Source organism: Fundulus heteroclitus, unplaced genomic scaffold (assembly GCF_011125445.2).
Source record: "Fundulus heteroclitus isolate FHET01 unplaced genomic scaffold, MU-UCD_Fhet_4.1 scaffold_65, whole genome shotgun sequence".
In the NCBI taxonomy this organism is placed as follows: Eukaryota; Metazoa; Chordata; class Actinopteri; order Cyprinodontiformes; family Fundulidae; genus Fundulus; species Fundulus heteroclitus.
The window spans coordinates 1,923,995-1,949,611 of record NW_023397088.1 but is presented as its reverse complement, the minus strand read 5'-3'; the positions used below and the strand labels follow the sequence as shown (position 1 = coordinate 1,949,611).

General features: G+C 42.7%; 1 protein-coding gene and 1 long non-coding RNA gene across 2 annotated transcripts in view; both read right to left on the bottom strand.

The window, feature by feature from the left end:
* Nucleotides 1-6,692: 6,692 nt before the first annotated feature.
* LOC118561519 lies at nt 6,693-8,593 on the bottom strand. The gene is made up of 2 exons (XR_004930102.1): nt 7,891-8,593; nt 6,693-7,815 (listed from the first exon to the last, which is right to left on the bottom strand). It is a non-coding gene; the product is annotated as an uncharacterized LOC118561519 (long non-coding RNA).
* Nucleotides 8,594-13,023: 4,430 nt separating this feature from the next.
* Nucleotides 13,024-25,617, bottom strand: part of LOC118561495 (NLR family CARD domain-containing protein 3-like) — a 31,597-nt gene continuing 19,003 nt past the window's right edge. The window contains exons 7-9 of the mRNA XM_036133631.1: nt 24,585-24,761; nt 13,840-14,010; nt 13,024-13,158 (exon numbers count right to left, since the gene is read on the bottom strand). Coding sequence (XP_035989524.1) covers nt 13,146-13,158; nt 13,840-14,010; nt 24,585-24,761 — 361 coding nt within the window. The 3' untranslated portion in view covers nt 13,024-13,145. The remainder of the gene's footprint in view (nt 13,159-13,839; nt 14,011-24,584; nt 24,762-25,617) is intronic.

Sequence of the window (25,617 nt, the reverse complement as noted above, 5' to 3'; positions counted from 1 at the left end):
CCAGGTTCTGCTCCTTTAGCCAAATCAATACATGGTTCTGGTCGGATGGTATTAAGGTTTTAGGACAATAAACAACTGCAACATATTTCCATCATTATCAACAGGGTTTAGTGCTTTCATTTGCTTTGTTCTGGTTCTGAAAGCTAAAAGTTCTGGTCCAAATGGTCCTATCAGCTGATTAACACACATATTAAACCAAACCTTCCTGCATCTTTGTCTTTTTATTCCACATGGCAGCTGCCCGCTAACCTTTAGCTAACATATTTATTATAAAATGAGCAGTCAAGGTTCTCCTGAGGAGATCCATATAGAACCAGAACCGATCTGATAGAACCTCTGCAGGTTTTAGAAGCAGCTGCTATTTGTTTTAAAGTCAGTCAGGCTGTTATCAGCCAGTGAGCTGAACCACCTTAATGACTCCATCTAACAGACTAGTAACACAGCAGTAATAACGCCATCAGTGGAAATATGGAACATACTAATAAACTGAGATTTACAGATGAAAATATGAATCTTAGTTATTGATCACAGGTTCTACAGCGGCTGGGTTCTGGTCCACAGAGCTGGATAGAAAAACAGGCTCAGAATAGACGTCTATTTTCCAGGTAGAAGCAGCAAATCTTCTAATGGACATGTGGAGGTAAAACAGCTACAGAACAGATATTTACTTCCTTTAAACAGAGCCTCTGCCTCCAGATTGGAGAAAATTACAGATTTATTCCTGACAAACGTTTCATTGCAGAGAAAAACACAGCAGGGATGATTCTAGGAGGAATATGTTGCTTTCTTTAACTTGTTGTCCATTTTATATTAATTTATTGATATTGATTTATTGATATTGATTTATTGATATTGATCAGATTTCCATCTCTGGGTTAAAGCGTTTCTTTTCTCTAATCAGTAACAGCTTCATGTTCTACGTCACAGAACTATGTTCACTAAAGCAACACTTTTTAGAACCAAGTTAATGATGGAAAAGGACAATAATATGTTGAGATGACGGTTAACAGTGAAGCAAACAGAACCAGAACTGTTGTGGGAACTGAGCGGGTCCAGAACGGTGCCTCCTTCCTGTTTTCCCTCCTTTCATGCCAACAGCAGCGTGCTGTGTGTTTTCTCCCTGGCCATAAATGCCCTCATGGTGGCCCACAGCCCTCTAGATCTCAACCTGCAGCAGCACTGAGCGACCAAACGTCTCAGCAAATTCCTGCATGTAGTGGAAGTTCAGCGCTGAGCAAATATTCTCCCTGGGTCCAAAAAACAGCCAAAGTTCTGGTTTCACCGCAGCATTTCCACCGTTCTCCAAGATCTCAGTCCAGACTCACCGCAGATCTGATCCTTGTTAAGGTTTAGAGATTAAAAAGTTAAAGGCCAACCGAGCAGCACCACAGAACTCACTGGTAGAAACTGGATTCTACTGAACAACCTCAACCTGCAGTCGGGTTCCTGAGCCCGCTCCAGGGTCCGACTCCTACAGAACCGCCTGGAACCAAAACGTCTTTAAATGAAACTCTGTTAGGACTGTAAACTTTTCTGCAGTAAAAGCCCATTCTCTAGTTTCTAAGGTTCTGTTTTAATGAGCCTTTCATGGACCACGGTACCTTGATCCATAACAGAACCACGGCTGCTGCTTCTTCTCTGGGTTCTGCTGGGTTCTGGTGTCGTGTGATGACTGCAGCTCTGTGATGTCCTCACAGTCTGATTTCTAAATGATGAACAATGACAAGCGGTCGGCTCTTTGGCCAAATCTCCATCTGGCTTCATGTTGAGCTGCTGGAACTGGGCTAGAAAAGCTGAAGGATGGAAACATTTCTGAGAGCCTCCATGTTGCTTTGCTCCCCATTCTAGAAGCTCCCAGCTTTCAGCTTCCTCTGACTCCCAGAAGCAGAGATTTCTATTTGCTGGATTAAAGATGGAGTTTTATCTAACATCAGGGCTGTTAGAACTGCAGCTCTTCTCTTCCTAAAATGCAGCGTCTTATTTCTAACGGTTCTACCTTCAGACTTCAGAGTCTCCCTTCAGTCCAACTCTGCAGTCTGCTCACTGCTCAGAGAAAACCTTCAACTGCTTCTGCTGCTAGGAAAGTTTACACACCATCAAAGCTGAGCACATTCATTTTCTCTGGCTTTTCATCCACACATCAGCTGCTCAACATCCATCACCTGCTGCAGAGTCCTGCTAGCAAACTTAGTTACAATACAGGCCCCTGCTAAAGTATTCACACCCCATTAAACTTTGTCTCATTTTATCAGCTGACCACCACAAACTGCTGATTTTATTGGGATTTTATTTGGCAGATCAACACAAAGCAGCACATCCAGGCTCATTAGTGGAAACTTTTTCACACTGAATAACTTTATCTAATAAAACTGAAAATGTCTCATCAGTCCACAGAATATTTCCCCAAAAGTCTTGATGATCATCAAGATGTTTTTGGTAAATGTGAGACGGGTCTTTGGGTTCTTCTGGGTCAGCAGTGGTTCTGGTCTTGGACCTCTCCCATGGAGGCCATTTTTCCCAGTTTCTCTCTAATTGTTGAATCCTGACCTCTGACCTTAACTGAGGCAGTGAGTCCTGCAGAGCTTCAGATGTTGTTCTGGTTCCTCTGGGACCTCCTGGATGAGTCCTTGTTAAATCACTCAGTCATTTAGATTTTACTCAGATTTTTATGCTAGATGTGCTTCGTTCCACCGGCTCGTTTTTTAGCTCGGCTTTTTTCACTTCATTCCACTATTCAGTTTAGAGCATTTTAGGATTCTAGATTCAAACTAAAGACAGCTGACCACATGGAGAATTGTGATTTTCTGGTTAAATTTCATGTGTGAAACATTTATAAATGTGCTAAAATTGAATGTTTTGGCCTCTTTTAATGTTTTGTTTCCCCACGTGTTAAAATGACTGCTATGCTGGTTAAGGCTAGTGTCTCGTGTTTTGTATTAAACGATTGCCTTTCTCCTTGATCTGACTTTCTAGCTTTATTCATCTGTATCAGTCTGTTGAATATTTCTCCATCATTATTCTTCTGGTGCTTCAATTTGCAGACGGTCCCTAAGCATCTGCGGAGCAGCGAGCTCTGCATAGAGTCCAATGTAATTCTCCCAGCGCGGTGGGAGACTCGTTTTGAGGAAACTACGATTGTAGCTCACTGTCTGCCTTGCTGTGGTTGCAGAGAGGTGTCGCTTTGTAGAAGAAATGATCCTCCGATGAGTTCTTGACCCGGAAAAGCCCAATCTGTGAATATCTTTCTAACTTTAGCGAAGTGATGTGAACTGGCTCCGCCGTCTGTTGCTCCGCATCTAGAAACCCTGCGTGCTGCGGTGACGTCACAGACTCGGTGCTCGTTAACCGCCAGATGATTAACAGGAAATCAGTTCTTGAAATGAATAAACGCTTGTGTCCATTTCCTTGTTTTCTCCGTCAAAGTAAACTTTGTTGTTAAGCAGCTTCCATGAATTTGGGGCGTCTGCAGGATTCTATGTGGAGGCGGCGCACAAACCATCAGCGCACCTGAGCCACACCAACACTACTCCTACCACATGATGCGTGTGGCGCACAGAAACAGCGCATCCATCCACACCATGGCCCAGTGCGCACCACGTGACGCACGCTCTCACCAACAAACGTAGAGATATGCCCACACAGCTGATTTCTAAGCAGTGATGCCAGGAACGCGTTACTTAGTAGCGCGTTACTCTATTGTGCCTACTTTTTTAATGAAGATCAAACAAACGCGTTACTTTTTCCAAACTAGTAATCAGATTAAAATTCCTTATCCAATCCACTCTACGTTACTTTTTTGGTGATTTTACTTTGGGGGGAAAATGGTTTGCTTCTCTGAGAGTGACGTTGCGTCACCTCCACCACACGAGGAAAGACGCAACCGGTGACACACACGTCAATAACAATGCAGGGAGAGGAAAGGTGTGCGTTTTCCAGCTGGAAATATAGTCCTTACTTTGAGTTTGTGTCATCTAAAGATGATAATATCAAGGTTGGTTGTACTCTCTGTGCTGGTGACAAAGTGTTATCCAGCTTCAAAAACACAACGTCAAACCTGAAGTAACCTTTGACCTCACAGCACAGCGCAGTCAAACTAAGCGGCTTTGACTGCAGGTGGTTCCAAGCAAAGAGCCGTGACTGCAGGAGGGCCCCTGCCAGCCAAACAACAAAAGCTGCACTTCGCTGCCAAAGCAGTAAGTGGTGGAGAGCTGAAGAAGTTGGTTGGGCGATATGTTGTTGAAGAAATGCTGCCCTTAAACACTGTTGATTGGCCCTCGTTTGGTGCCGTCATAAACCAGATTCCTACCACTATCAGTGCCGAGCTGCCCCACACAACATCCTTTTCATCTGACCTGGAGAAGGAGAATGCAGAGATGGAGAGAAGTCTAAAAGCTGCGCTGAAAGATGTCCACTTTGTTTCCACTGCTGCTGATATCTGGTCTGCTAACAACAGAAGCTATCTGGGCCTAACGCTCCACTGGATCAGTAAATCCACATCGGAGCGCAACAAGGCTGCATCAGCATGTCGGAGAATTCACGGTAGACACACGTATGATGTGATCGCTGCAGAAATGGAAAACATCCACTCTTCTTATGGATTACTCAACAAAGTAGCTGCAACAGTGACCGATAACGGATCCAACTTTGTTAAAGCGTTTCAAGTTTATCGGCCAGCTGAAGAGTCTGATGATGATGATGAGGAGGAGACGGGGGAGGAAGAGTCCACTTCCACAGACGATGCTGTCATTTTCTGGGATGTGTCAGAAATCCTCTCAGCTGAGAACCAAAGTGACGGCCAGCTGTGTCTCCCACCCCACCGCAGATGTGCTTCACACACCATAAACATCATTTCCACCAATGATGTGGAGAAATATTTAACAAGCAATGCAGAGAGCAAGGCTGTGTTCAGGAGCAGCAACATGCACAGCTCTCTGGACCAAATCAAGGAGATCTAGCCTTGCATCAGAAGCAGTGGAGGAAGTCAGTGAAAGAAAGCTGCTGCTACCAACATCCACAAGGTGGAATTCATTTTCTGATGCTGTGAATAGAATCATAGAAATGCCCATGAGTGAGCTGAACATGCTGTGCACCAAGCTGGGAGTTAAGTGTTTCAAAGACAAAGAGTAGCAGTTCCTCCATGAATACTGCTCTGTCATGAAGCCTATGACTGCAGCCCTAGACATTCTGCAAGGTGACTGCCCATGTGGGACTTTACTGGCCACACTTGAAGTCCTGATGCAGAGGACCCTGGCAGGTAAAGATGTCCTCTCCAGGATGACTGCAGGCCTTCCAGATGCCACAGTGAAGGCATGTTCCATCTTACACTGCTAATGAATATGGAACAGAATATTCAGTGTCATTGCAATTCTGGGATAAGAAGATAAAATTAATACAAATTTTAATAAGTAACCTAAAACAGAATTTGATCCATGATGCTGATCCCACAGTACAAGTAATACATTGAAATTACTTTTTGGCCTTATAGCCATAAACATACAGAATCTATTATATTTTTCAGGCTATCCATATTGGTTTTGCTGCTGTGCTGGATGACAAAGATGATCTTCTCACAGCTGCCAGTTGTCCAAATTTAAACTTGGATGGCTTAGAGCTGCAGGTAGGAAGGATCTAGTAAAAGAACTTCTACCAACTGCTCCTGCTGCACAGAGTCCTCCAGGTGTGGCCTCCACATCTGCCAGCCAAGGTGAGATGGACTTTTTCTCCTTTGAGGTGGAGCCAGAGGATGACACCTACTCTGCAGAAAAGGAAGTCATGGACTACCTGAGCTCAGCATATGACCTTCACATTCTGCATCAGTTTTCAAACAGAAAGAATATTTTCTTGAAGTATAACACTCCAACCCCATCAAGTGCTCCTGTGGAGCGGCTTTTCAGTCTTGGAGGTTTGCTGCTCACGCCTAGGAGAAATAGACTTTCTGATAAGACGTTTGAAAAACTTCTGTTAATGAGCTACAACCACTGGTTCAATGGCACCACTCCACTGTTTCACTTCTAGCCATTACAGAATAAAAATAAAACAAAGAAACAAATGCAGACAATAGAGGTTACATTTGGTGTTATAAGCTGTTGCTCTTTTGTAGAACCACACTTTGCTGCTCTAATGCTGTAAATAACAGGTTCAGTGTTTATAAAATGTTTGCTGTTCTCTTGGAAAGGTTTAATAATAGCTAGATTAAAAAACAGTTTAAACAATGTTGATTATAAATGGCAAATTTTGCATTTACAATATAAGCTGTTCAATATATCAGGATCAAGGGACTGTTATTATTTTATTTAAAGAAAAAGTATTTTTTGTGAAGTCAAGGACTGTCTTTGTTTTATTTTTTCAAAAAGTATGTATGTTAAGTAAGCTAAAAAATACTTTTTATTCATTTTCAAAAAGTATTTTGGCAAAGTCAAAAGGGACAGTCTTTGTTCATATATATTTTTTAAAAACATACTGTTTTCAGTTAAAGTTCTTAATTTGAACTTAAAATTTCAGAAGTTGTTAATTTTATTGATGAAAATTTGCTTCAAATAAAGTGAGTATTGGCTAAACTGGTTATGGTCTTTATGGTGAGGGGGGCGGGGGGGGCGTTGCCGGCAGCTGTAAAGGTAATGTAGCACTTTTAACCCCAAAGTTAGGAAGAAACCACATTCTCTAGGTTCAGAAAGTTGGACTCTGAGTGGAAGTTGAACAATGATCATTTATTGCATTCAACAAGTATTATTTCTTTTAATACAAAGAATTAAAACAATACCAACAAAATAGAGCTCTTTGATAAACAAAAATATAATAGAAAAGTTAAAATAAAAGTGTCCTTTTCTTCGATGCCAGAAGAAAAGCTTTGTTCTGTGTGGTGTATGTGTTGTCTGTTCATTTACTCTTCTACTACCCGGGTAGGTTTTAGTTCGTATTGAGCGCGCTTATCTGTATCAGAGAAGTAGGAAGATGTCTGCAGTTCTTGTGAAGTTGATCCCGTTCTCCTTTCCTGTCGCCACTGAAACATGGAAGGCTCAGAATTCTTCCTGTAGATCAATTCCTGATCCAGCAGAAATATAAAACCAATCTACACACATGGTGCAGAAACTAATTTCTATTAGTACTATATTCATCACTACTCTTACTCTGATTCTCTGCATTTTCTTAACCAAATCATTGTAAATGATAGTGTACAAAACTTTAGTGTTACTTCAACACAATTATACATTAAGAACTTATATTCTTAACACAAATGGACTTCACAGTCTTTTAAAGCAGTATTTGTATCAATAACCAGCTTTTAAATCAATATTTATCTTTTTTAACTAGAACACTTTATGTCTTTTAACCTTTTTAACCATGAATACATTTTATCCATTCACTCTTTTTAATCATCATGAGTATTTGAATAACCACAATGAAATAAATCACATTATGTACACAAAAACAGTACATAAGAACAATGTTCTTGCATCTTACCATCAAATTTTATCTCTCTCTGTGTCTAATGACACAGTAGCATTGTAGGCTACCTGTGCTAGCATAGCAAGCTACCCGCGATTAGCGTTAGCACTGTAAATAGCCATCTTTTCAGTTATTTTTCATAAAGCACAATGATACACAGTACCACGGTGGGTCAAACATTGGATAATAACTCCGACTGGTTTTATGAAACTGCCTCAGCAAATAACATCCTCACTCCTACAAGCTAATAAGCGAAGCCCAGCATCTTAACATGCTAGCACGTAGCCCAACTCTTAGCGGAGTTCAGAGGGCTTATATGTGGTCGAAGCAGCTCCTCTCTTCCTCTCAAGGCTCATAAGATTCTCTCTCCTAATAACGAAAGATTTATGAACACTCTACACGAAAATGTATTGTAAATTTATGAGTTTGACTTTATGTTCTTACTCAGTCTAATTAGCTCAACTGGTGTGTTGCTCTCGGCTCGGTCTATCAGTGTGAGTGTTTATGCTCACTGGCGGTGACCTGATACAAAGCGCCACCATGTGGTAAGAGGTAATAACTACAGTTTTTTTCTCTTTTTCTTTTAAATTACATACATGGGTCTGGTAACCATGTGGGTTACAGTAAATAATAAAGTAACTTGTAATCTAACTCAGTTACTTTTATATTTAAGTAATCAGTCTTGTAACTTAGTTACTTTTCAAAGGAATAATCAGTAATCAGGCTACTTTTCCTAAGTAACTGTTTCTAACACATTCCAAAAGGAAGAAAAGTGCTAAGCCTTCACACACGGGTTAAATCCTAACCCACAGCTTAACTCCTAACCCTGATCTGCGTGATCAAGTCTGCGTGATGCTGGTGAGAAGGAGGACTGCCATTCCCAGGTTGGGGCGCTGTGTCTGTGACATCCAGAGGAGCAGCTGAAGCCACAACATTCGCTTCATTTCTGCTCTCTGGAAAACCTTTCAACCACATTTAACAGCTTAAAAGTCAGTTTTTATTTTTAGTTAGCTTCACTGCACAGTCACAGTAAGCTCATGGAAAAAGCCTCAGTCAGCAGAAAAGTAAATTCAGTAATTAAATGTTACTAAGGACGTGTGTAGGTTTAGCCATAAAAGACAATTTCTAACAGTTTCTTCACAGTTTTGGTCATGATAAACAGAAAAAAAAATCAATGAAAAGTAAATTAATTCTGCTCAGACTCTTTAAATCACAGTAAAATCATGTAGGGTAGCAGCCGTCCAGCTGCAGACCCACTGAATGGTTTTCTTTCCTCACCATCTCCAGTGTTAGAAGACCGGCCAAGTTGGTTTCTGCAGCACAGCGCCAAACTGTGTCCTTGCACCAGTGGAGATTATTTCCTGTTGTCCTGCTCAGGATTTAGATATCAGTTGCTTTTATTGATGATCAGCATTCTCAATAAATCACCTGGATAACTTTTAGAAAATGAAACTCATATTTTACATAGATTTCTTCCACTTAAGTGCAAACTTTCCTTCCATCAGAACAGAGGACTTCAGACACTGAGCAACAGTCCAGCTGTTTCTCTCCTCAGTCCAGCTCAGACGTTTGTAGCCCATGTGGAGGATCCGTCTGTGTGTGGCGGCTCCTGATACACCGACTCCAGCCTCAGTCCACTCCTTATGAAGCTCCCAGATTCTTGGATGGATTCTGCTTCAATCCTCTCAAGGCTGCGCTTCTCCCTGCTGCTGCTGCACCTTTTCCTACCACACTTCTTCCTTCCACTCAACTTTCTAGGAATCCTTGGATCCAGAACTGTGTGAAGCAGCAGCTTCTTCAGCAATGACCTTTTGTGTCTTGCCCTCCTTGTGGGGGGTGTCAGTGAGCGTCTTCTGGACCTCTGTCCAGTCAGCAGTCTTCCCCATGATGGTGTCGCCTACTGACCCAGACTGAGACCATTTAGAGGCTCAGGAAACCGCTGCAGGTGTTTGGAGTTAATTAGCTGATTAGGGTGGGACACCAGGAGTTTTATTATTTAACGCTTTTACAAGATTCTAATTTTATGAAACTGAATTTTGGGTTTTCATTCTTTGTAAACCAGAATTAGAATAATTACAAGAAAAAAAGGCTTGAAAATTTCACTCTGTAACAAATCTATGAGTTTCACTTTCTGGAATAAGTGACAGATAAAATAGAACTGTTTCACAATATTCAACTTTTGTTAAATATACTTGTAAATAAGTATGTTTAATTTCTTTAAAAGTCTAAATATTCATACATATTTAAGGATTTTTAGATCAGTTAAAAAAATAAAAATTTCACATGTAGTGCAAATTAGATGGTAAATATTAAAAATATTCAGATATCTGAACTAACTCAGGGAAACTGAAGTCATGTTACAATGATGGACATTTTAAAGCATTTTCACATCAGACAATAAACAGATGGATTGTTATTTAATAAACATTAAATAACTTAAAAACCTGCGTAATGGCCCAACACTAAATCAACCTTTTTAAATCCTCCTGCTGTTTTTACCAGAGGTTAACGTGCTCTACAGAGCCCTGGTGGAGAATCCATTTCCCAGTTTGGTCACTACTACTCCTGACCAAGAACCTTAGCGGCTCTTTGGGACCAATGTGATGATGGGACAGCAGGCCCAGCAGGTCCAAAGGTTGGACATCATGATAGAAACTGCAGAGCAGATTTCTTAGAAAGGATTTCTATTAAAGCTTCATGCAAGGATCATGTTGAATATTCTCTTAGATGTCGTCCAAGTTCTTTATTATCTCATTAGAAAATGTGCTGACAAATCAGAAATTCATCAGTGATTGTTGCTGTTTCTGTTTCAGACTGATGGCACCATGATGGTGACAATGGATGCCAACTTTGGCCTTGCGAGAAAAAGGAGCTCTGGAAGAAGTGTGACAGAGGCCTTGATGGTAGCAGCATGTTTGTGAGGATGATGAAGATGGAGAAGAAGATCTCCTGTCACATCCTGATGGCTCCAAACCAACTGAAGGGAGAAAATATTGTCATATTTCTCCTGTCATTCCTGTGTCATCAGTCCTCATTGCCTCTAAATGATGTTTCTGATAGAGAACAAACTGATTTCTGCATTTGCAGATGTTAAGTGTTGGGATCCTGAGTTTCTGTGAGATAATCTGGATTTTGTTCCAGTTATAATATCTTGACTGACGACCTCTGTTTTCTGCATTGATCAGGACTGTAGCAACTTCAAAGCTGCAAATTTACTTGGATCCAAAAGCAGCAAAGCAAACGTGACGTAACTGTTGTATGTGGAGCTGCTGCCGCCATGAAATACCATTAATGTTGTTGAACATGACTGGTGGAGAAAGGTGCGTTCATTAATCTGTGCAGAAGTCATTACCTGTGGTTAAAAATGGAAAAGCCTCAAATGCTTTCCAGAAATGCTGAATTCTCTGTTTTTTCCTCTATTTTCTCATGTATTGGTGATGGCCGAGTAGTGTCCATGTTATTCTGAGCAACAGAAAACTAATGAGTCCAACAGCGCCACCTAGTCACACTAGGAATAAAACAGCTTTGACATCGCAGGGGTGAGCAGTGCATTTAAAAGCAACAAGATTAAAAGTTTAACAACTTTACTAGGATAAAAATAAAGCCTACAAAGTGTACAGTGGATGATAGCTAAAAGCTTTGCTAAAAGTGCAACGGCCCGTTAAAATGGTTCCAAAGTGCAGCAGCAAAACTAAAAGCTCCAGCGGTGTCAGCAGTCAGAGGGTACCGAGGACCAGCCGCTCCCGCTCGGCGTCCTTCTGCAGTCCACCCCCCAGCTATCCATCCAGCGGTAGAGCCGGTGGGGCCAGCGTCTCCCCCGAGCCTCTTCTCCATCCTGCCCTCGTCCCTGGCTCGGATGGCTCCGCCTCCATCCAGCCAACGTGCGCAGCAACGTCAGCGACAGGTCCCGGCTCAGGTGCGCCTCCTCACCATGGCCCCACTACGGCCTCGCTGCTCCCGGTCCCGGGCTTTACTTCTGCCTCCACCCAGTCTGGATCTGCCGCGTCCCCATCACTGCTCGTTCTCGTCGCGGTGCCGGTAAACGGCGATTCTCTGATGATGCCTCCGCTGCTTCCTCCCCATCACATCTGGGCTGCCGGCCGGGCGCTCTGTCTCTCTCTCCTCCTCCCGTCACTGGCTGTGGCCGCCCCTTTTCTTCCTGTCTCCCATCACTCATGATGGGATACACCTGTGGAATCAGTCGCTGGCCAGAGGGAGGGAGTAGGAACCGGTGTCTCCTTCAAAAAGCATGCACACAAATATCCACCAAGCATGCGACAAAGCAAAGCTGGAACCACAACATGCACATAAAACAGCCTCCTTCCTACACATTGATCAGTTTGTTCTTCTGGAAACAGGCTTGCAGATCCACAATCTGTCATCAGTGAGCTGCTGAAAAGACGTCAGGACAAAAACATTCATCTGCATTTCATAGACGACGTTGAACATTTATTGGCAATCAAGTGAGACACGACCTGCTGATGTTTGATTCTAATGGATGTTTTAAAGCTAGAAACTGAACCAAAGCATCCAGATAACTTGTTAAACTTCTGCTTTTAAACTCAGTTTTGACTAAATCTAGTAATCCCTGTTTGATGCATGAATCATTTTAATAACTCCTCATTTTAACCCCGACTTTAACTTTAAAATTCAACACATCTAAAATGATTTTCTATCTTTCTGCCTGTCTGCTTGGATGCCAGATGTCGTCTTTCTCAGGTTCTAAAGTTATTTATGTAACAGGGAGACGATCTAAGGATCCAGGTTCTGTAGAGCAGCTTCTGGTTCTGGTCCATCTGAAATGTCCGGACAGGAAAGGAGAAAAAAAGGAAATGATTCATGTTTGAATTCATGATGAAAAGAGAAAATCTTCTTTCCTTCTTCAACGTCCACAGTGGACTTCATGAGGAGCTGCAGGTGAAGGTTTTACCCCCACAGTCCCTAAACAGGATTAAAATCTATGTTCTGACCTCAGCAGAGCAGAGCTGCATGATGAGCCACAGATCCAACAGAACCAGAACCGTTCTGCAGGAAGAACAGAGAAAATCCTCCAAACAAGATCTGAAAGTCTCTGAGCTGCTGCAGAAAGTGTTTCCATGCTCACCAAAGGAGAAGCTGGAGCAGATCAAACTTTATCTTTACTCACTTTTAGATTTTACCTTCAGAAAGAAGGAAATAAAAAATATTTGATATAAAATCATGAAGAAAAGCTTCATCCTCTGATTGAAGAAACCATCATTTACTCACTGAGCTGTTTGCAGCAACAGATAAAATAACCAGAGCTGCCCAAACATTTGCAGAAAACATCTAAAATATCCTGAAAAACCTCCAGAAACTGCATCACAATGAAGCAAACATGCAGCCTGAAAACTTTAGAGTTGAGCTTTATTTCAGATTTCTTGGTTACAGGCTGAAAATGAACCAGAGAGAAAAAGATCAACTTTCCAGTTTCATCAGATTCAGATCAAAACTACATGGAGCCACTAAATGCAGCTTAGTTTTCATTTCATCCTCATTGGTCCACAGAGACAAACAATATCTGACACTAAATGACAGACATGATCAGATAAACAGGATCAACATCTCTAAGGTCAGAGTTCATCATCAGGATCCAGTCAGAGTCTCTTTAAACTCAAACTGCTGCAGCTTCAACCTCTGGATCATCAGGACAGCTCAGCTTCTCTCCTCCACTAAGATCATCACCTCCACTCCCTGCAGAGAGAAGAAGGAGCAACAGAGGAGATCAGTGAGTGTTTCCAGCCTCTGGAAGCTGAACATGAACATCTCATCTGTTTGTGAAACATCAGCTGACTAAGAAACATGGAGGCTGTCCCTGAACACATCTGGATGAACCTAATGAGAGAAGGACACATGTCCAGATGTGCTGAGTGGACTTCAGCAGAGCTTCTGCTCTGTAGAAAGACCACATGGTGACTAAATGTAATGATGGGCTGTGAAATCAGTGATTTGCAGGCTGCAGTCAGACTGATCTCAGAGCTGTGACTAAGATGAAACTGATCAGCTGTTTCCTGTTGAAATGAGAGAACAAAGAGTCTGAGATCAGATCTGATGCTCCACAGCTTGATGAATGAGGACCACTGTCTCTAGACATGGTGGAAGGCTGTCAGCTGGAATCCAGCTGCATTTCCTGGAGACATGAACACAACAACAACAGTCATCTTCACATGGACACAAACACAGGAACACAACAAGCTGCTGGCTCCTCTGATTGGCTGATTGTTGTCTTTGTGTCCAATCAGGAAGCCTGTCACCATTCTCCTCCCACTGAGAAGCTGCAGCTTTACTGGAAACACTGGATCTTTGCTTTGGTACCAAATGGGTTCAGAACAGTTCTGCTGACAGCAGCTGGACTCACTCCAACCATCTACTTACACAGATTCCAGTTTGTAGTCTGGACTCTTTACAAGATCCTGCAGCTGCTGAACATCTGACTCCTTCAGGTCGTTCCATTCCAGGTCCAGTTCTGTCAGATGGGACGGGTTGGACTTCAGCGCCAAACACAGAGAATCACAGCTGATCTTTGACAACCTGCAGCTCCACAATCTGAGTAAAGAATAAAAGATGTGAGCTGAAGCCACCAGGATGCAGGTTCTAACAGTCCAACAGAACCAGTTAAAGAACTCTCATTAATATTAATGACAACAAGCTGCTGCTTCAATAAAGACCTGCTGACTTCAGCTCTTCAACAATCAACAATATCAGAACTTTCAACATTAAAACTTGTTTAGCAGTTTTTACAGTCCTGGGGTCTCATTTATAAAACTTTGTGTGGAATCTGTACTAAAAGTGAACGCCAAGAAAAAGAAAAAGTACAGCAAAAATATTCAGATTTATAAAACAATGCACTCACACACCAGCAGCCATTTTCATTTATAGATCACAGCTGTACCTGTACATTTGGTACCAGGTTCTGGTTCAGGTTCTGCCCTCTACACGCCCAGATTCAACCAGAAACGGTCGATGCAAAGCACCTCATGAATGTTAATGTGTAGAAAATGTGCCAGCTGATCATTTTATCATCATGGTGACGTGGCAGCCACAGAGAAAAAGCAAAGAAACGGGAAAATTTCCCAGAGAGGCGTTTATTAAATGTGGAAATCAGAGGTAAAAGCTCAGATGTTGTCCACATTAAAACAAGTTGTTAATAAGGTGTTAAAATAAGTTATTATAAATTAAACAACGCTGTGCTCCGTGTTGAAATTCCCCTGTGGCTGTGGGTTCAGATCCACATTCAGAGGAGAGAGGTTTCCCCTCCATTATTACCCCCCTCTCCCCCTAAAAAGGTGATGACTGCCTGGGTGTGAGCAGAAAGCCTCCTTCTCTGCTCTCTGGGGGTTGGAGAGCTGCCTTTCAGCTCCTCAGAGGGAGGTGGAGCCACTTTCCCCCGTGGGTAACAGCACAATGCATGCTGGGAGTCAGAAGCAGGACATTGGCCAGTCCTCATTATTGACTTTAGGAGCTGAAAGCCCCAGAACCAGAACCTGGTACTGTGACATGTTGTGTCTGAGTGTTTTAGTCAGTAAAATCCTTCCAGAGCTTCTAAAAGTGCTGAAGCATCAATCAGGGATTATATATTTGTTCCTGTCAGACAGATTCCAGGAGCTGAAATTAACTTTTCTAAACTGGCTTGAATCCCCTCTGACCCGCTTCACATGAGGGGCATTTATACACACTAGGGGTCCGAATGCTGTCCGGTTCTGACCTGAGATCAGGGCTCAGACTCAGTTACACAGAGAGACAACATTAAAAACTGGCTCCAAGTCCAGGAACAAACTCAGGAAATATTTATTAGAATAGAAGATCTGAACTTTGTGTTTCAGCTGAATTTTATCCAATTATTCACAGAAATATAAACTTAATTATTTTAAAATCATCCTATTGAAAATGTAGAAAAAGTGCTTTAATTAAGTTTTAAAGATATTAAAAACCTTCAAATAAATGAAACATCAGTATTTTTCATTTCTTCTATTTTCCTCTTTCTCAGTTCTAGATAAAAACTCAGTGTGGATCAGTAGAATATCAGCCAGATGTCTGCAGTTTAGTGTCAACACAACTTTCACATCACAAATATCAGAACTAAAACATGGAGTCTGACCTCAATATCTGTAGTTTGCAGAGGGGAGTCTGGAGAAAACCACAGAGCTCCTTCACTCCAGCATCTTTCAGGTCTTTGTTCCAGCTCAGGTCCAGTTCTGTCAGATGGGAGGGGTTGGACTTCAGAGCCAAAACCACAGAAGAACAGCTGATCTCTGACAAACTGCAGTTAATCAATCTGAATAAAGAATAAAAGATGTGAGCTGAAGCCAACAGGATGCACGTTAAAACTGAAATATGAACAAATAAATAATAAAATGTAGAAAATTAATTTCCCTGAATGTAAAAGTCCCAGAAACATGATGAACTGATGTCTGATATTTGATCCAGTAGAACTGATTTAAAGAGTTAAACCCAGCAGAACCAGAACATGTTATCATGACGTGTTGTTAGAATATTTCAGTCGGGCCTTCAGTGGTTCTGAGCTGGAACCAAACTGGACTTTAATAAGCAAAGTGTGACATCAGAGCTGTTAATTACTGCCCTGTAACAGTAATTACTTACTGTTAATTACTACAGTTCTGGCCCGTATGAGTTCTTCTTCCAGTTCTCCAGAACTACAGTTTCCTGCCAGTTTGTGTCCAGCTGTAATAAATGGTTCTGCTCTCTCTCCATCTTGGTGACGTCTGGAACTGAACTGGGCTCTTTTAAAGATGATGGAGGATTTCCCCACATAGTGCTGCTCAAACACAGCTTTTCCAGCTCCAGGCATCTTTTCTCTGCTCTAGTCAAAGGTCCAACAGCTAAAATGTCATCTGCAGCTTCTCCCACAGCAAACAGGAGGGAACTAACTTGATCTTCCTCACATTTCTCATCTAGAGCTGTTGCAGTCTTAAACCTCTCCAATCTTCTGGCCCACCTCGCCCGTTCTGCAGGACAGGAGAAGTCCAACGGTTCTGGAGGGGTTACTTGTACTGCCGTCTCCATCTTTGTTCTTCTATCCCTGGTTTCCTCACCTTCAGGATGTAAACCTCTGGATGTGTTGTCTCTCGGTACCTCTCCCTCAGCCCACATGGGCCCGTCAGGACCACATCCTAGCAGCACCAGCAGCTATAGTGAGGTGGTCAGCTTAGCGCTGGCTTTCAGTAGTGATGGTCTGCTTGAAGCTGAAGCTCTGGAGCATTTGTCAGAAACAGCAACACAGTCCTTCAGAAGAACTTTGTTGGGGCTTGATTCATGGGGCCGGGTCATGGGTCAATGAAGTCCAAAGCTTCATTTGGGACGTCATTGATCTGGTGGTTCAGCACCTGCTTCATGGCTTTCAGCAGAAGTCCATCATGTGTAACAGCCGCTCCATGTAGCTCTATAATGAACCAGCAGGTTAAATAGGGATGTAGTACTATGGACCGGGCCCTGGAACCTTTAATCATGGCTCAGCGTACCACCTATTCACAGGAGATACTACTTGTTATTTATTTAGATTTCTCCTCAATAATTACTGTTTACTTTAATGCTGCTGCCTCCACTTAGCAGCAATTTATCAATTTATAAACCTTAGATAACCTACGAAGAATTAAACTTTAGTCCATTCTAATCTGATGTTAGAAACACTCCCATGAAATGGAAAATAAAGTAATATATAACTGGAAAACAAAACAGAGATTCAGGAAATAAGTCTAGATGAATGTTTTGGTAAAACAATAATAATTAAATTAAAAATAATTCCAGTCACACCAAATGTGATCTCAGCAGTGTCACAATAGTTTCTAACAATATTCACCTCTCAGGTTTATCAGGTCAAACTGCTCTCAGTCCAAAACATCACTTATCAGGTCAGCTAATATTGACTAAATACGGATAAATGAAGCCAGAATAAAGCGCTGCAGACCTGAGTCGTTGCTTGGGTTTGTTGTGGCTAAAAACAAACATCCAGTTCACTTGCTGAGCAAACCAACTAATATCAAGTGAACTTGTTAGGTTCATGGAGCCCAAATCCTTTAGAGTTTGGACTGGATGGGGAAGGCTAGATAGGGGATCCCTTTAATGTGCAGCTGGTCCAGATGAGGAGGCAGGTGAGGGCAAAGGTCGACCCTCAAGGTCGTCCAGGGCAGCAACATGTGAAGCCAAAGCAGCTGAATAACCAACGTCTGCTCTTCCAGCGGGTCCAAAGATTGGCTCCTGGTCCACTCTGGACATCAACAGCTCTTAGCTCCTATTCATTTATTTACAAAACTCATTTTCTTCTCATATCGCGTCAGTAAGAGTTTAACTGGCCAATAATGTTAGAAATTATTCAATATACAGTAAAACCAGCTGCTACCTCATTTAAATACATGCTAATAGTTCTTAGCAATGCTAACTTTGGCTCAAAGCATCATTCTGAAGCAGCAGAAAACACAAAGACTTTTATCTTCAGTTTGCTTCTTAAAGTCTGTTACTTGTCTGTAACTTTGCATTAACCTCAGTAGTAGACAGCTTTAATCTCTCATCATTATAATTCTGCTCCACACCGGGCCCTCTGGCTTGTCTGCTCATGCCTGTGCATATTCTCAATCATCAGAGTCATGGCAACTACAACAGGATTAAATCCAAGGTTAGCAGACTTTCACTCAGTTTCTGTGAAAACGTTTCAACACCTGATCCAGGAGTCTTTGACAATCCTGGAGGCTCTCAGTTGAGCAACGTGGAGTTTAGGAGTTGCTGTTTTTAGGCAATAAATCCTGGCAGGAAGTTGGAAACAGAAAGAAACTTTAACTGGAGCAAAGCAGTGAAGAAGAAAGCAGACTTTACCATGAAGATCCTCAGTGTGGATCAGTAGAATATCAGCCAGATGTCTGCAGTTTAGTGTCAACACAACTTTCACATCACAGATATCAGAACTAAAACATGGAGTCTGACCTCAATATCTGTAGTTTGCAGAGGGGAGTCTGGAGAAAACCACAGAGCTCCTTCACTCCAGCATCTTTCAGGTCGTTCCAGCTCAGGTCCAGTTCTGTCAGATGGGAGGGGTTGGACTTCAGAGCCAATCCCACAGAAGAACAGCTGATCTCTGACAAACTGCAGCTCTCCAATCTGAATAAAGAATAAAAGATGTGAGCTGAAGCTAACAGGATGCAGGTTAAAACTGAAATATGAACAAATAATTAATAAAATGTAGAAAATTAATTTCCCTGAATGTAAAAGTCCCAGAAACATGATGAACTGATGTCTGATATTTGATCCAGTAGAACTGATTTAAAAAGTTAAACCCAGCAGAACCAGAACATGTTATCATGACGTGTTGTTAGAATATTTCAGTCGGGCCTTCAGTGGTTCTGAGCTGGAACCAAACTGGACTTTAATAAGCAAAGTGTGACATCAGAGCTGTTAATTAATGCTGCTGTGATTGAATGGAAGCAGCTCATTTTCACAGTGACAGTAACCTTCTATTGAGGGGAACTGAGGGATTTATCTGAAGGATCAACAGCTGCAATAATTACACTTCACTCATTTCTAAACACATGAATACATGACTGAGAACAGAAGCGCTTCTACCTGTTCTACTGTCACACAGGATGCTGCATCACAAACACAACCAGTCTGATATCAATGTTATCAGCAAAGAAAGCAGAACAAATTCCCAACAAACATCAGATTTCTTCATCCAACCATCCAAGCTGAGATTTAACTGGAGGCCAACAGTTCAGAGCTCAATGTTGCTTCAGTCCAGAAGCTGGAGCCCAGAACAAATGGACCTTTTCCAGTTTTTACTCTGCAGAACATCTGGACCACATTCAGACTCTTCAGGAAAAATGCTGCTTATTTTTTTCCTGGACTTTCCTGCTTGTGTCTCTGACTCCTTTATTGTCGGCTATATTAGATGATGCTGGATTCATGGTGAGGATATTTACAGAGAGTCTGCAGTCATTTCAACAAGTCCTCCCATTGTTTAGATCCTGGCTCACTGAAAAGGGCTCCTAGAAAGTAGAGCTGAACAATATCAGGAGAACATGGCTGTACAACCAGCAGACAGGACCCACCAGACTCTGGTTAGGAACATTTTTACTTCAACTTCCCAGAAACCCCTACACCACTCCCATATCTGTCATGGTGGTTCATCTGGACCTTTTCTCTCCACGGTTCTGACCTCCTCAACCCTCTTTCTCCTAGAAATCCATCATCCTGCCTGTCTGGGTCATCTTGGGGTTCTGGGACCTCCTGTAGTTTGGCTGCTGGGCCGAACCAACAAACTCCAGCAAGAAGCTCCTTCTAACAGCTCCAACACTGAACATCTCTAGCTGGGCAGTCTTTCCATGAAGCTTTCTGCTTTCAGCCACATCCACCACACTCTTTTCCTCCCAGCTTCTCTGGCTTTGGTCCCGTTCTGACTGCTGCCGGGTCTGGCTCTTTATTTTTCTCATCTTGGTCCTTCTGGCGTCCATGTTGGATCTGCTCCCCTCTGCTGTGCTGCTGAGCAGAACTGTTTATGGTTCTTCTCAGTTTCCCTCTGCTGGACTTTTTCTTTGGCCTTTGTGAGCGTTAACTCAGAGTCCATTGGTACCGGTTCAGACAGCTTTATGTCCTTTTATCCCAGCTACAGTTCTGGCCCGTATGAGTTCTTCTTCCAGTTCTCCAGAACCACAGTTTCCTGCCAGTTTGTGTCCAGCTGTAATAAATGGTTCTGCTCTCTCTCCATCTTGGTGACGTCTGGAACTGAACTGGGCTCTTTTAAAGATGATGGAGGATTTCCCCACATAGTGCTGCTCAAACACAGCTTTTCCAGCTCCAGCCATCTTTTCTCTGCTCTAGTCAAAGGTCCAACAGCTAAAATGTCATCTGCAGCTTCTCCCACAGCAAACAGGAGGGATCTAACTTGATCTTCCTCACATTTCTCATCTAGAGCTGTTGCAGTCTGAAACCTCTCCAATCTTCTGGCCCACCTCGCCCGTTCTGCAGGACAGGAGAAGTCCAGCGGTTCTGGAGGGGTTACTTGTACTGCCGTCTCCATCTTTGTTCTTCTATCCCTGGTTTCCTCACCTTCAGGATGTAAACCTCTGGATGTGTTGTCTCTCGGTACCTCTCCTTCAGCCCACATGGGCCCGTCAGGACCACATCCTAGCAACACCAGCAGCTATAGTGAGGTGGTCAGCTTAGCGCTGGCTTTCAGTAGTGATGGTCTGCTTGAAGCTGAAGCTCTGGAGCATTTGTCAGAAACAGCAACACAGTCCTTCAGAAGAACTTTGTTGGGGCTTGATTCATGGGGCCGGGTCATGGGTCAATGAAGTCCAAAGCTTCATTTGGGACGTCATTGATCTGGTGGTTCAGCACCTGCTTCATGGCTTTCAGCAGAAGTCCATCATGTGTAACAGCCGCTCCATGTAGCTCTATAATGAACCAGCAGGTTAAATAGGGATGCAGTACTATGGACCGGGCCCTGGAACCTTCAATCATGGCTCAGCATACCACCTATTCACAGGAGATACTACTTGTTATTTATTTAGATTTCTCCTCAATAATTACTGTTTAGTTTAATGCTGCTGCCTCCACTTTGCAGCAATTTATCAATTTATAAACCTTAGATAACCTATGAAGAATTAAACTTTAGTCCATTCTAATCTGATGTTAGAAACACTCCCATGAAATAGAAAGTAAAGTAATATTCTCAATCATCAGAGTCATGGCAACTACAACAGGATTAAATCCAAGGTTAGCAGACTTTCATTCAGTTTCTGTGAAAACGTTTCAACACCTGATCCAGGAGTCTTTGACAATCCTGGAGGCTCTCAGTTGAGCAACGTGGAGTTTAGGATTTGCTGTTTTTAGGCATTAAATCCTGACAGGAAGTTGGAAACAGAAAGAAACTTTAACTGGAGCAAAGCAGTGAAGAAGAAAGCAGACTTTACCATGAAGATCCTCAGTGTGGATCAGTAGAATATCAGCCAGATGTCTGCAGTTTAGTGTCAACACAACTTTCACATCACAAATATCAGAACTAAAACATGGAGTCTGACCTCAATCTCTGTAGTTTGCAGAGGGGAGTCTGGAGAAAACCACAGAGCTCCTTCACTCCAGCATCTTTCAGGTCTTTGTTCTCACTCAGGTCCAGTTCTGTCAGATGGGAGGGGTTGGACTTCAGAGCCAAAACCACAGAAGAACAGCTGATCTCTGACAACCTGCAGCTCCTCAATCTGAATAAAGAATAAAAGATGTGAGCTGAAGCCAACAGGATGCAGGTTAAAACTGAAATATGAACAAATAAATAATAAAATGTAGAAAGTTAATTTCCCTGAATGTAAAAGTCCCAGAAACATGATGAACTGATGTCTGATATTTGATCCAGTAGAACTGATTTAAAGAGTTAAACCCAGCAGAACCAGAACATGTTATCATGACGTGTTGTTAGAATATTTCAGTCGGGCCTTCAGTGGTTCTGAGCTGGAACCAAACTGGACTTTAATAAGCAAAGTGTGACATCAGAGCTGTTAATTAATGCTGCTGTGATTGAATGGAAGCAGCTCATTTTCACAGTGACAGTAACCTTCTATTGAGGGGAACTGAGGGATTTATCTGAAGGACCAACAGCTGCAATAATTACACTTCACTCATTTCTAAACACATGAATACATGACTGAGAACAGAAGCGCTTCTACCTGTTCTACTGTCACACAGGATGCTGCATCACAAACAGAACCAGTCTGATATCAATGTTATCAGCAAAGAAAGCAGAACAAATTCCCAACAAACATCAGATTTCTTCATCCAACCATCCAAGCTGAGATTTAACTGGAGGCCAACAGTTCAGAGCTCAATGTTGCTTCAGTCCAGAAGGTGGAGCCCAGAACAAATGGACCTTTTCCAGTTTTTACTCTGCAGAACATCTGGACCACATTCAGACTCTTCAGGAAAAATGCTGCTTATTTTTTCCTGGACTTTCCTGCTTGTGTCTCTGACTCCTTTATTGTCGGCTATATTAGATGATGCTGGATTCATGGTGAGGATATTTACAGAGAGTCTGCAGTCATTTCAACAAGTCCTCCCATTGTTTAGATCCTGGCTCACTGAAAAGGGCTCCTAGAAAGTAGAGCTGAACAATATCAGGAGAACATGGCTGTACAACGAGCAGACAGGACCCACCGGACTCTGGTTAGGAACATTTTTACTCCAACTTCCCAGAAACCCCTACACCACTCCCATATCTGTCATGGTGGTTCATCTGGACCTTTTCTCTCCATGGTTCTGACCTCCTCAGCCCTCTTTCTCCTAGAAATCCATCATCCTGCCTGTCTGGGTCATCTTGGGGTTCTGGGACCTCCTGTTGTTTGGCTGCTGGGCCGAACCAACAAACTCCAGCTAGAAGCTCCTTCTAACAGCTCCAACACTGAACATCTCTAGCTGGGCAGTCTTTCCATGAAGCTTTCTGCTTTCAGCCACATCCACCACACTCTTTTCCTCCCAGCTTCTCTGGCTTTGGTCCCGTTCTGACTGCTGCCGGGTCTGGCTCTTTATTTTTCTCATCTTGGTCCTTCTGGCGTCCATGTTGGATCTGCTCCCATCTGCTGTGCTGCTGAGCAGAACTGTTTATGGTTCTTCTCAGTTTCCCTCTGCTGGACTTTTTCTTTGGCCTTTGTGAGTGTTAACTCAGAGTCCATTGGTACCGGTTCAGACAGCTTTATGTCCTTTTATCCCAGCTACAGTTCTGGCCCGTATGAGTTCTTCTTCCAGTTCTCCAGAACCACAGTTTGCTGCCAGTTTGTGTCCAGCTGTAATAAATGGTTCTGCTCTCTCTCCATCTTGGTGACGTCTGGAACTGAACTGGGCTCTTTTAAAGATGATGGAGGATTTCCCCACATAGTGCTGCTCAAACACAGCTTTTCCAGCTCCAGCCATCTTTTCTCTGCTCTAGTCAAAGGTCTAACAGCTAAAATGTCATCTGCATCTTCTCCCACAGCAAACAGGAGTGAACTAACTTGATCTTCCTCACATTTGTCATCTAGAGCTGCTGCAGTCTGAAACCTCTCCAATCTTCTGGCCCACCTCGCCCGTTCTGCAGGACAGGAGAAGTCCAGCGGTTCTGGAGGGGTTACTTGTACTGCGGTCTCCATCTTTGTTCTTCTATCCCTGGTTTCCTCACCTTCAGGATGTAAACCTCTGGATGTGTTGTCTCTCGGTACCTCTCCCTCAGCCCACATGGGCCCGTCAGGACCACATCCTAGCAACACCAGCAGCTATAGTGAGGTGGTCAGCTTAGCGCTGGCTTTCAGTAGTGATGGTCTGCTTGAAGCTGAAGCTCTGGAGCATTTGTCAGAAACAGCAACACAGTCCTTCAGAAGAACTTTGTTGGGGCTTGATTCATGGGGCCGGGTCATGGGTCAATGAAGTCCAAAGCTTCATTTGGGACGTCATTGATCTGGTGGTTCAGCACCTGCTTCATGGCTTTCAGCAGAAGTCCATCATGTGTAACAGCCGCTCCATGTAGCTCTATAATGAACCAGCAGGTTAAATAGGGATGTAGTACTATGGACCGGGCCCTGAACCTTTAATCATGGCTCAGCGTACCACCTATTCACAGGAGATACTACTTGTTATTTATTTAGATTTCTCCTCAATAATTACTGTTTAGTTTAATGCTGCTGCCTCCACTTAGCAGCAATTTATCAATTTATAAACCTTAGATAACCTACGAAGAATTAAACTTTAGTCCATTCTAATCTGATGTTAGAAACACTCCCATGAAATAGAAAATAAAGTAATATTCTCAATCATAATAGTCATGGCAACTACAACAGGATTAAATCCAAGGTTAGCAGACTTTCATTCAGTTTCTGTGAAAACGTTTCAACACCTGATCCAGGAGTCTGTGACAATCCTGGAGGCTCTCAGTTGAGCAACGTGGAGTTTAGGAGTTGCTGTTTTTAGGCAATAAATCCTGGCAGGAAGTTGGAAACAGAAAGAAACTTTAACTGGAGCAAAGCAGTGAAGAAGAAAGCAGACTTTACCATGAAGATCCTCAGTGTGGATCAGTAGAATATCAGCCAGATGTCTGCAGTTTAGTGTCAACACAACTTTCACATCACAAATATCAGAACTAAAACATGGAGTCTGACCTCAATCTCTGTAGTTTGCAGAGGGGAGTCTGGAGAAAACCACAGAGCTCCTTCACTCCAGCATCTTTCAGGTCTTGGTTGTGACTCAGGTCCAGTTCTGTCAGATGGGAGGGGTTGGACTTCAGAGCCAATCCCAGAGAAGAACAGCTGATCTCTGACAAACTGCAGTTAATCAATCTGAATAAAGAATAAAAGATGTGAGCTGAAGCCAACAGGATGCAGGTTAAAATTGAAATATGAACAAATAATTATTAAAATGTAGAAAATTAATTTCCCTGAATGTAAAAGTCCCAGAAACATGATGAACTGATGTCTGATATTTGATCCAGTAGAACTGATTTAAAGAGTTAAACCCAGCAGAACCAGAACATGTTATCATGACGTGTGAAGGTCCAGATCAAGGTGTCTTCCTCAGCAGTGGCGGCTGGTGATGAAGATGTTCTGGGGTTAGGGTTGGGGGGGGGGGGGGCACTAGAGGTTGGAGATTACCACACAACAATAAACTCTACTTGAACATAAATCCATCCATGATCACTTGCTGCTGCTGGATATTTAAGTCTGATCGCTCTGGCGTCTGTTTAAAATGCTGCTGTCTTCTAGTCTGGGTCAGGGTTCTGGTAGAACAATGGTTCTCAGACCCAGAATGTTCTAAACATGGATCATTTAACAGAGTTTCAGCTCAGATTGTTCTGGATTTATCTTCAACCTAAACCAGCAGCCTGCATGGAGGGTTTTCTCTAAGGAAACATGGCGTCTGTTTAAAGTTCTGCTCATTCAGTCCCTGATGACTGAACATTGGTCCGATGTTCTGCTGCTGGGCTCAGATGTTCTCCATCATACTGGGTCAGTTGTTCTCAGTGGGTCTCTGTGTGTCTGGTGGGTCATTCTGAGAACTAAAACCTACCATGAGGAGACTTTCTCCACCTCTGGCCCTCAGCTGTGGATCAGCCTTCCTGAAGACCTGAGGGCAGCTCAGAGGTTTAAATAAATAATAATCATCTTGATTTTTTATTCCATCTTTCAATAAAGTTCT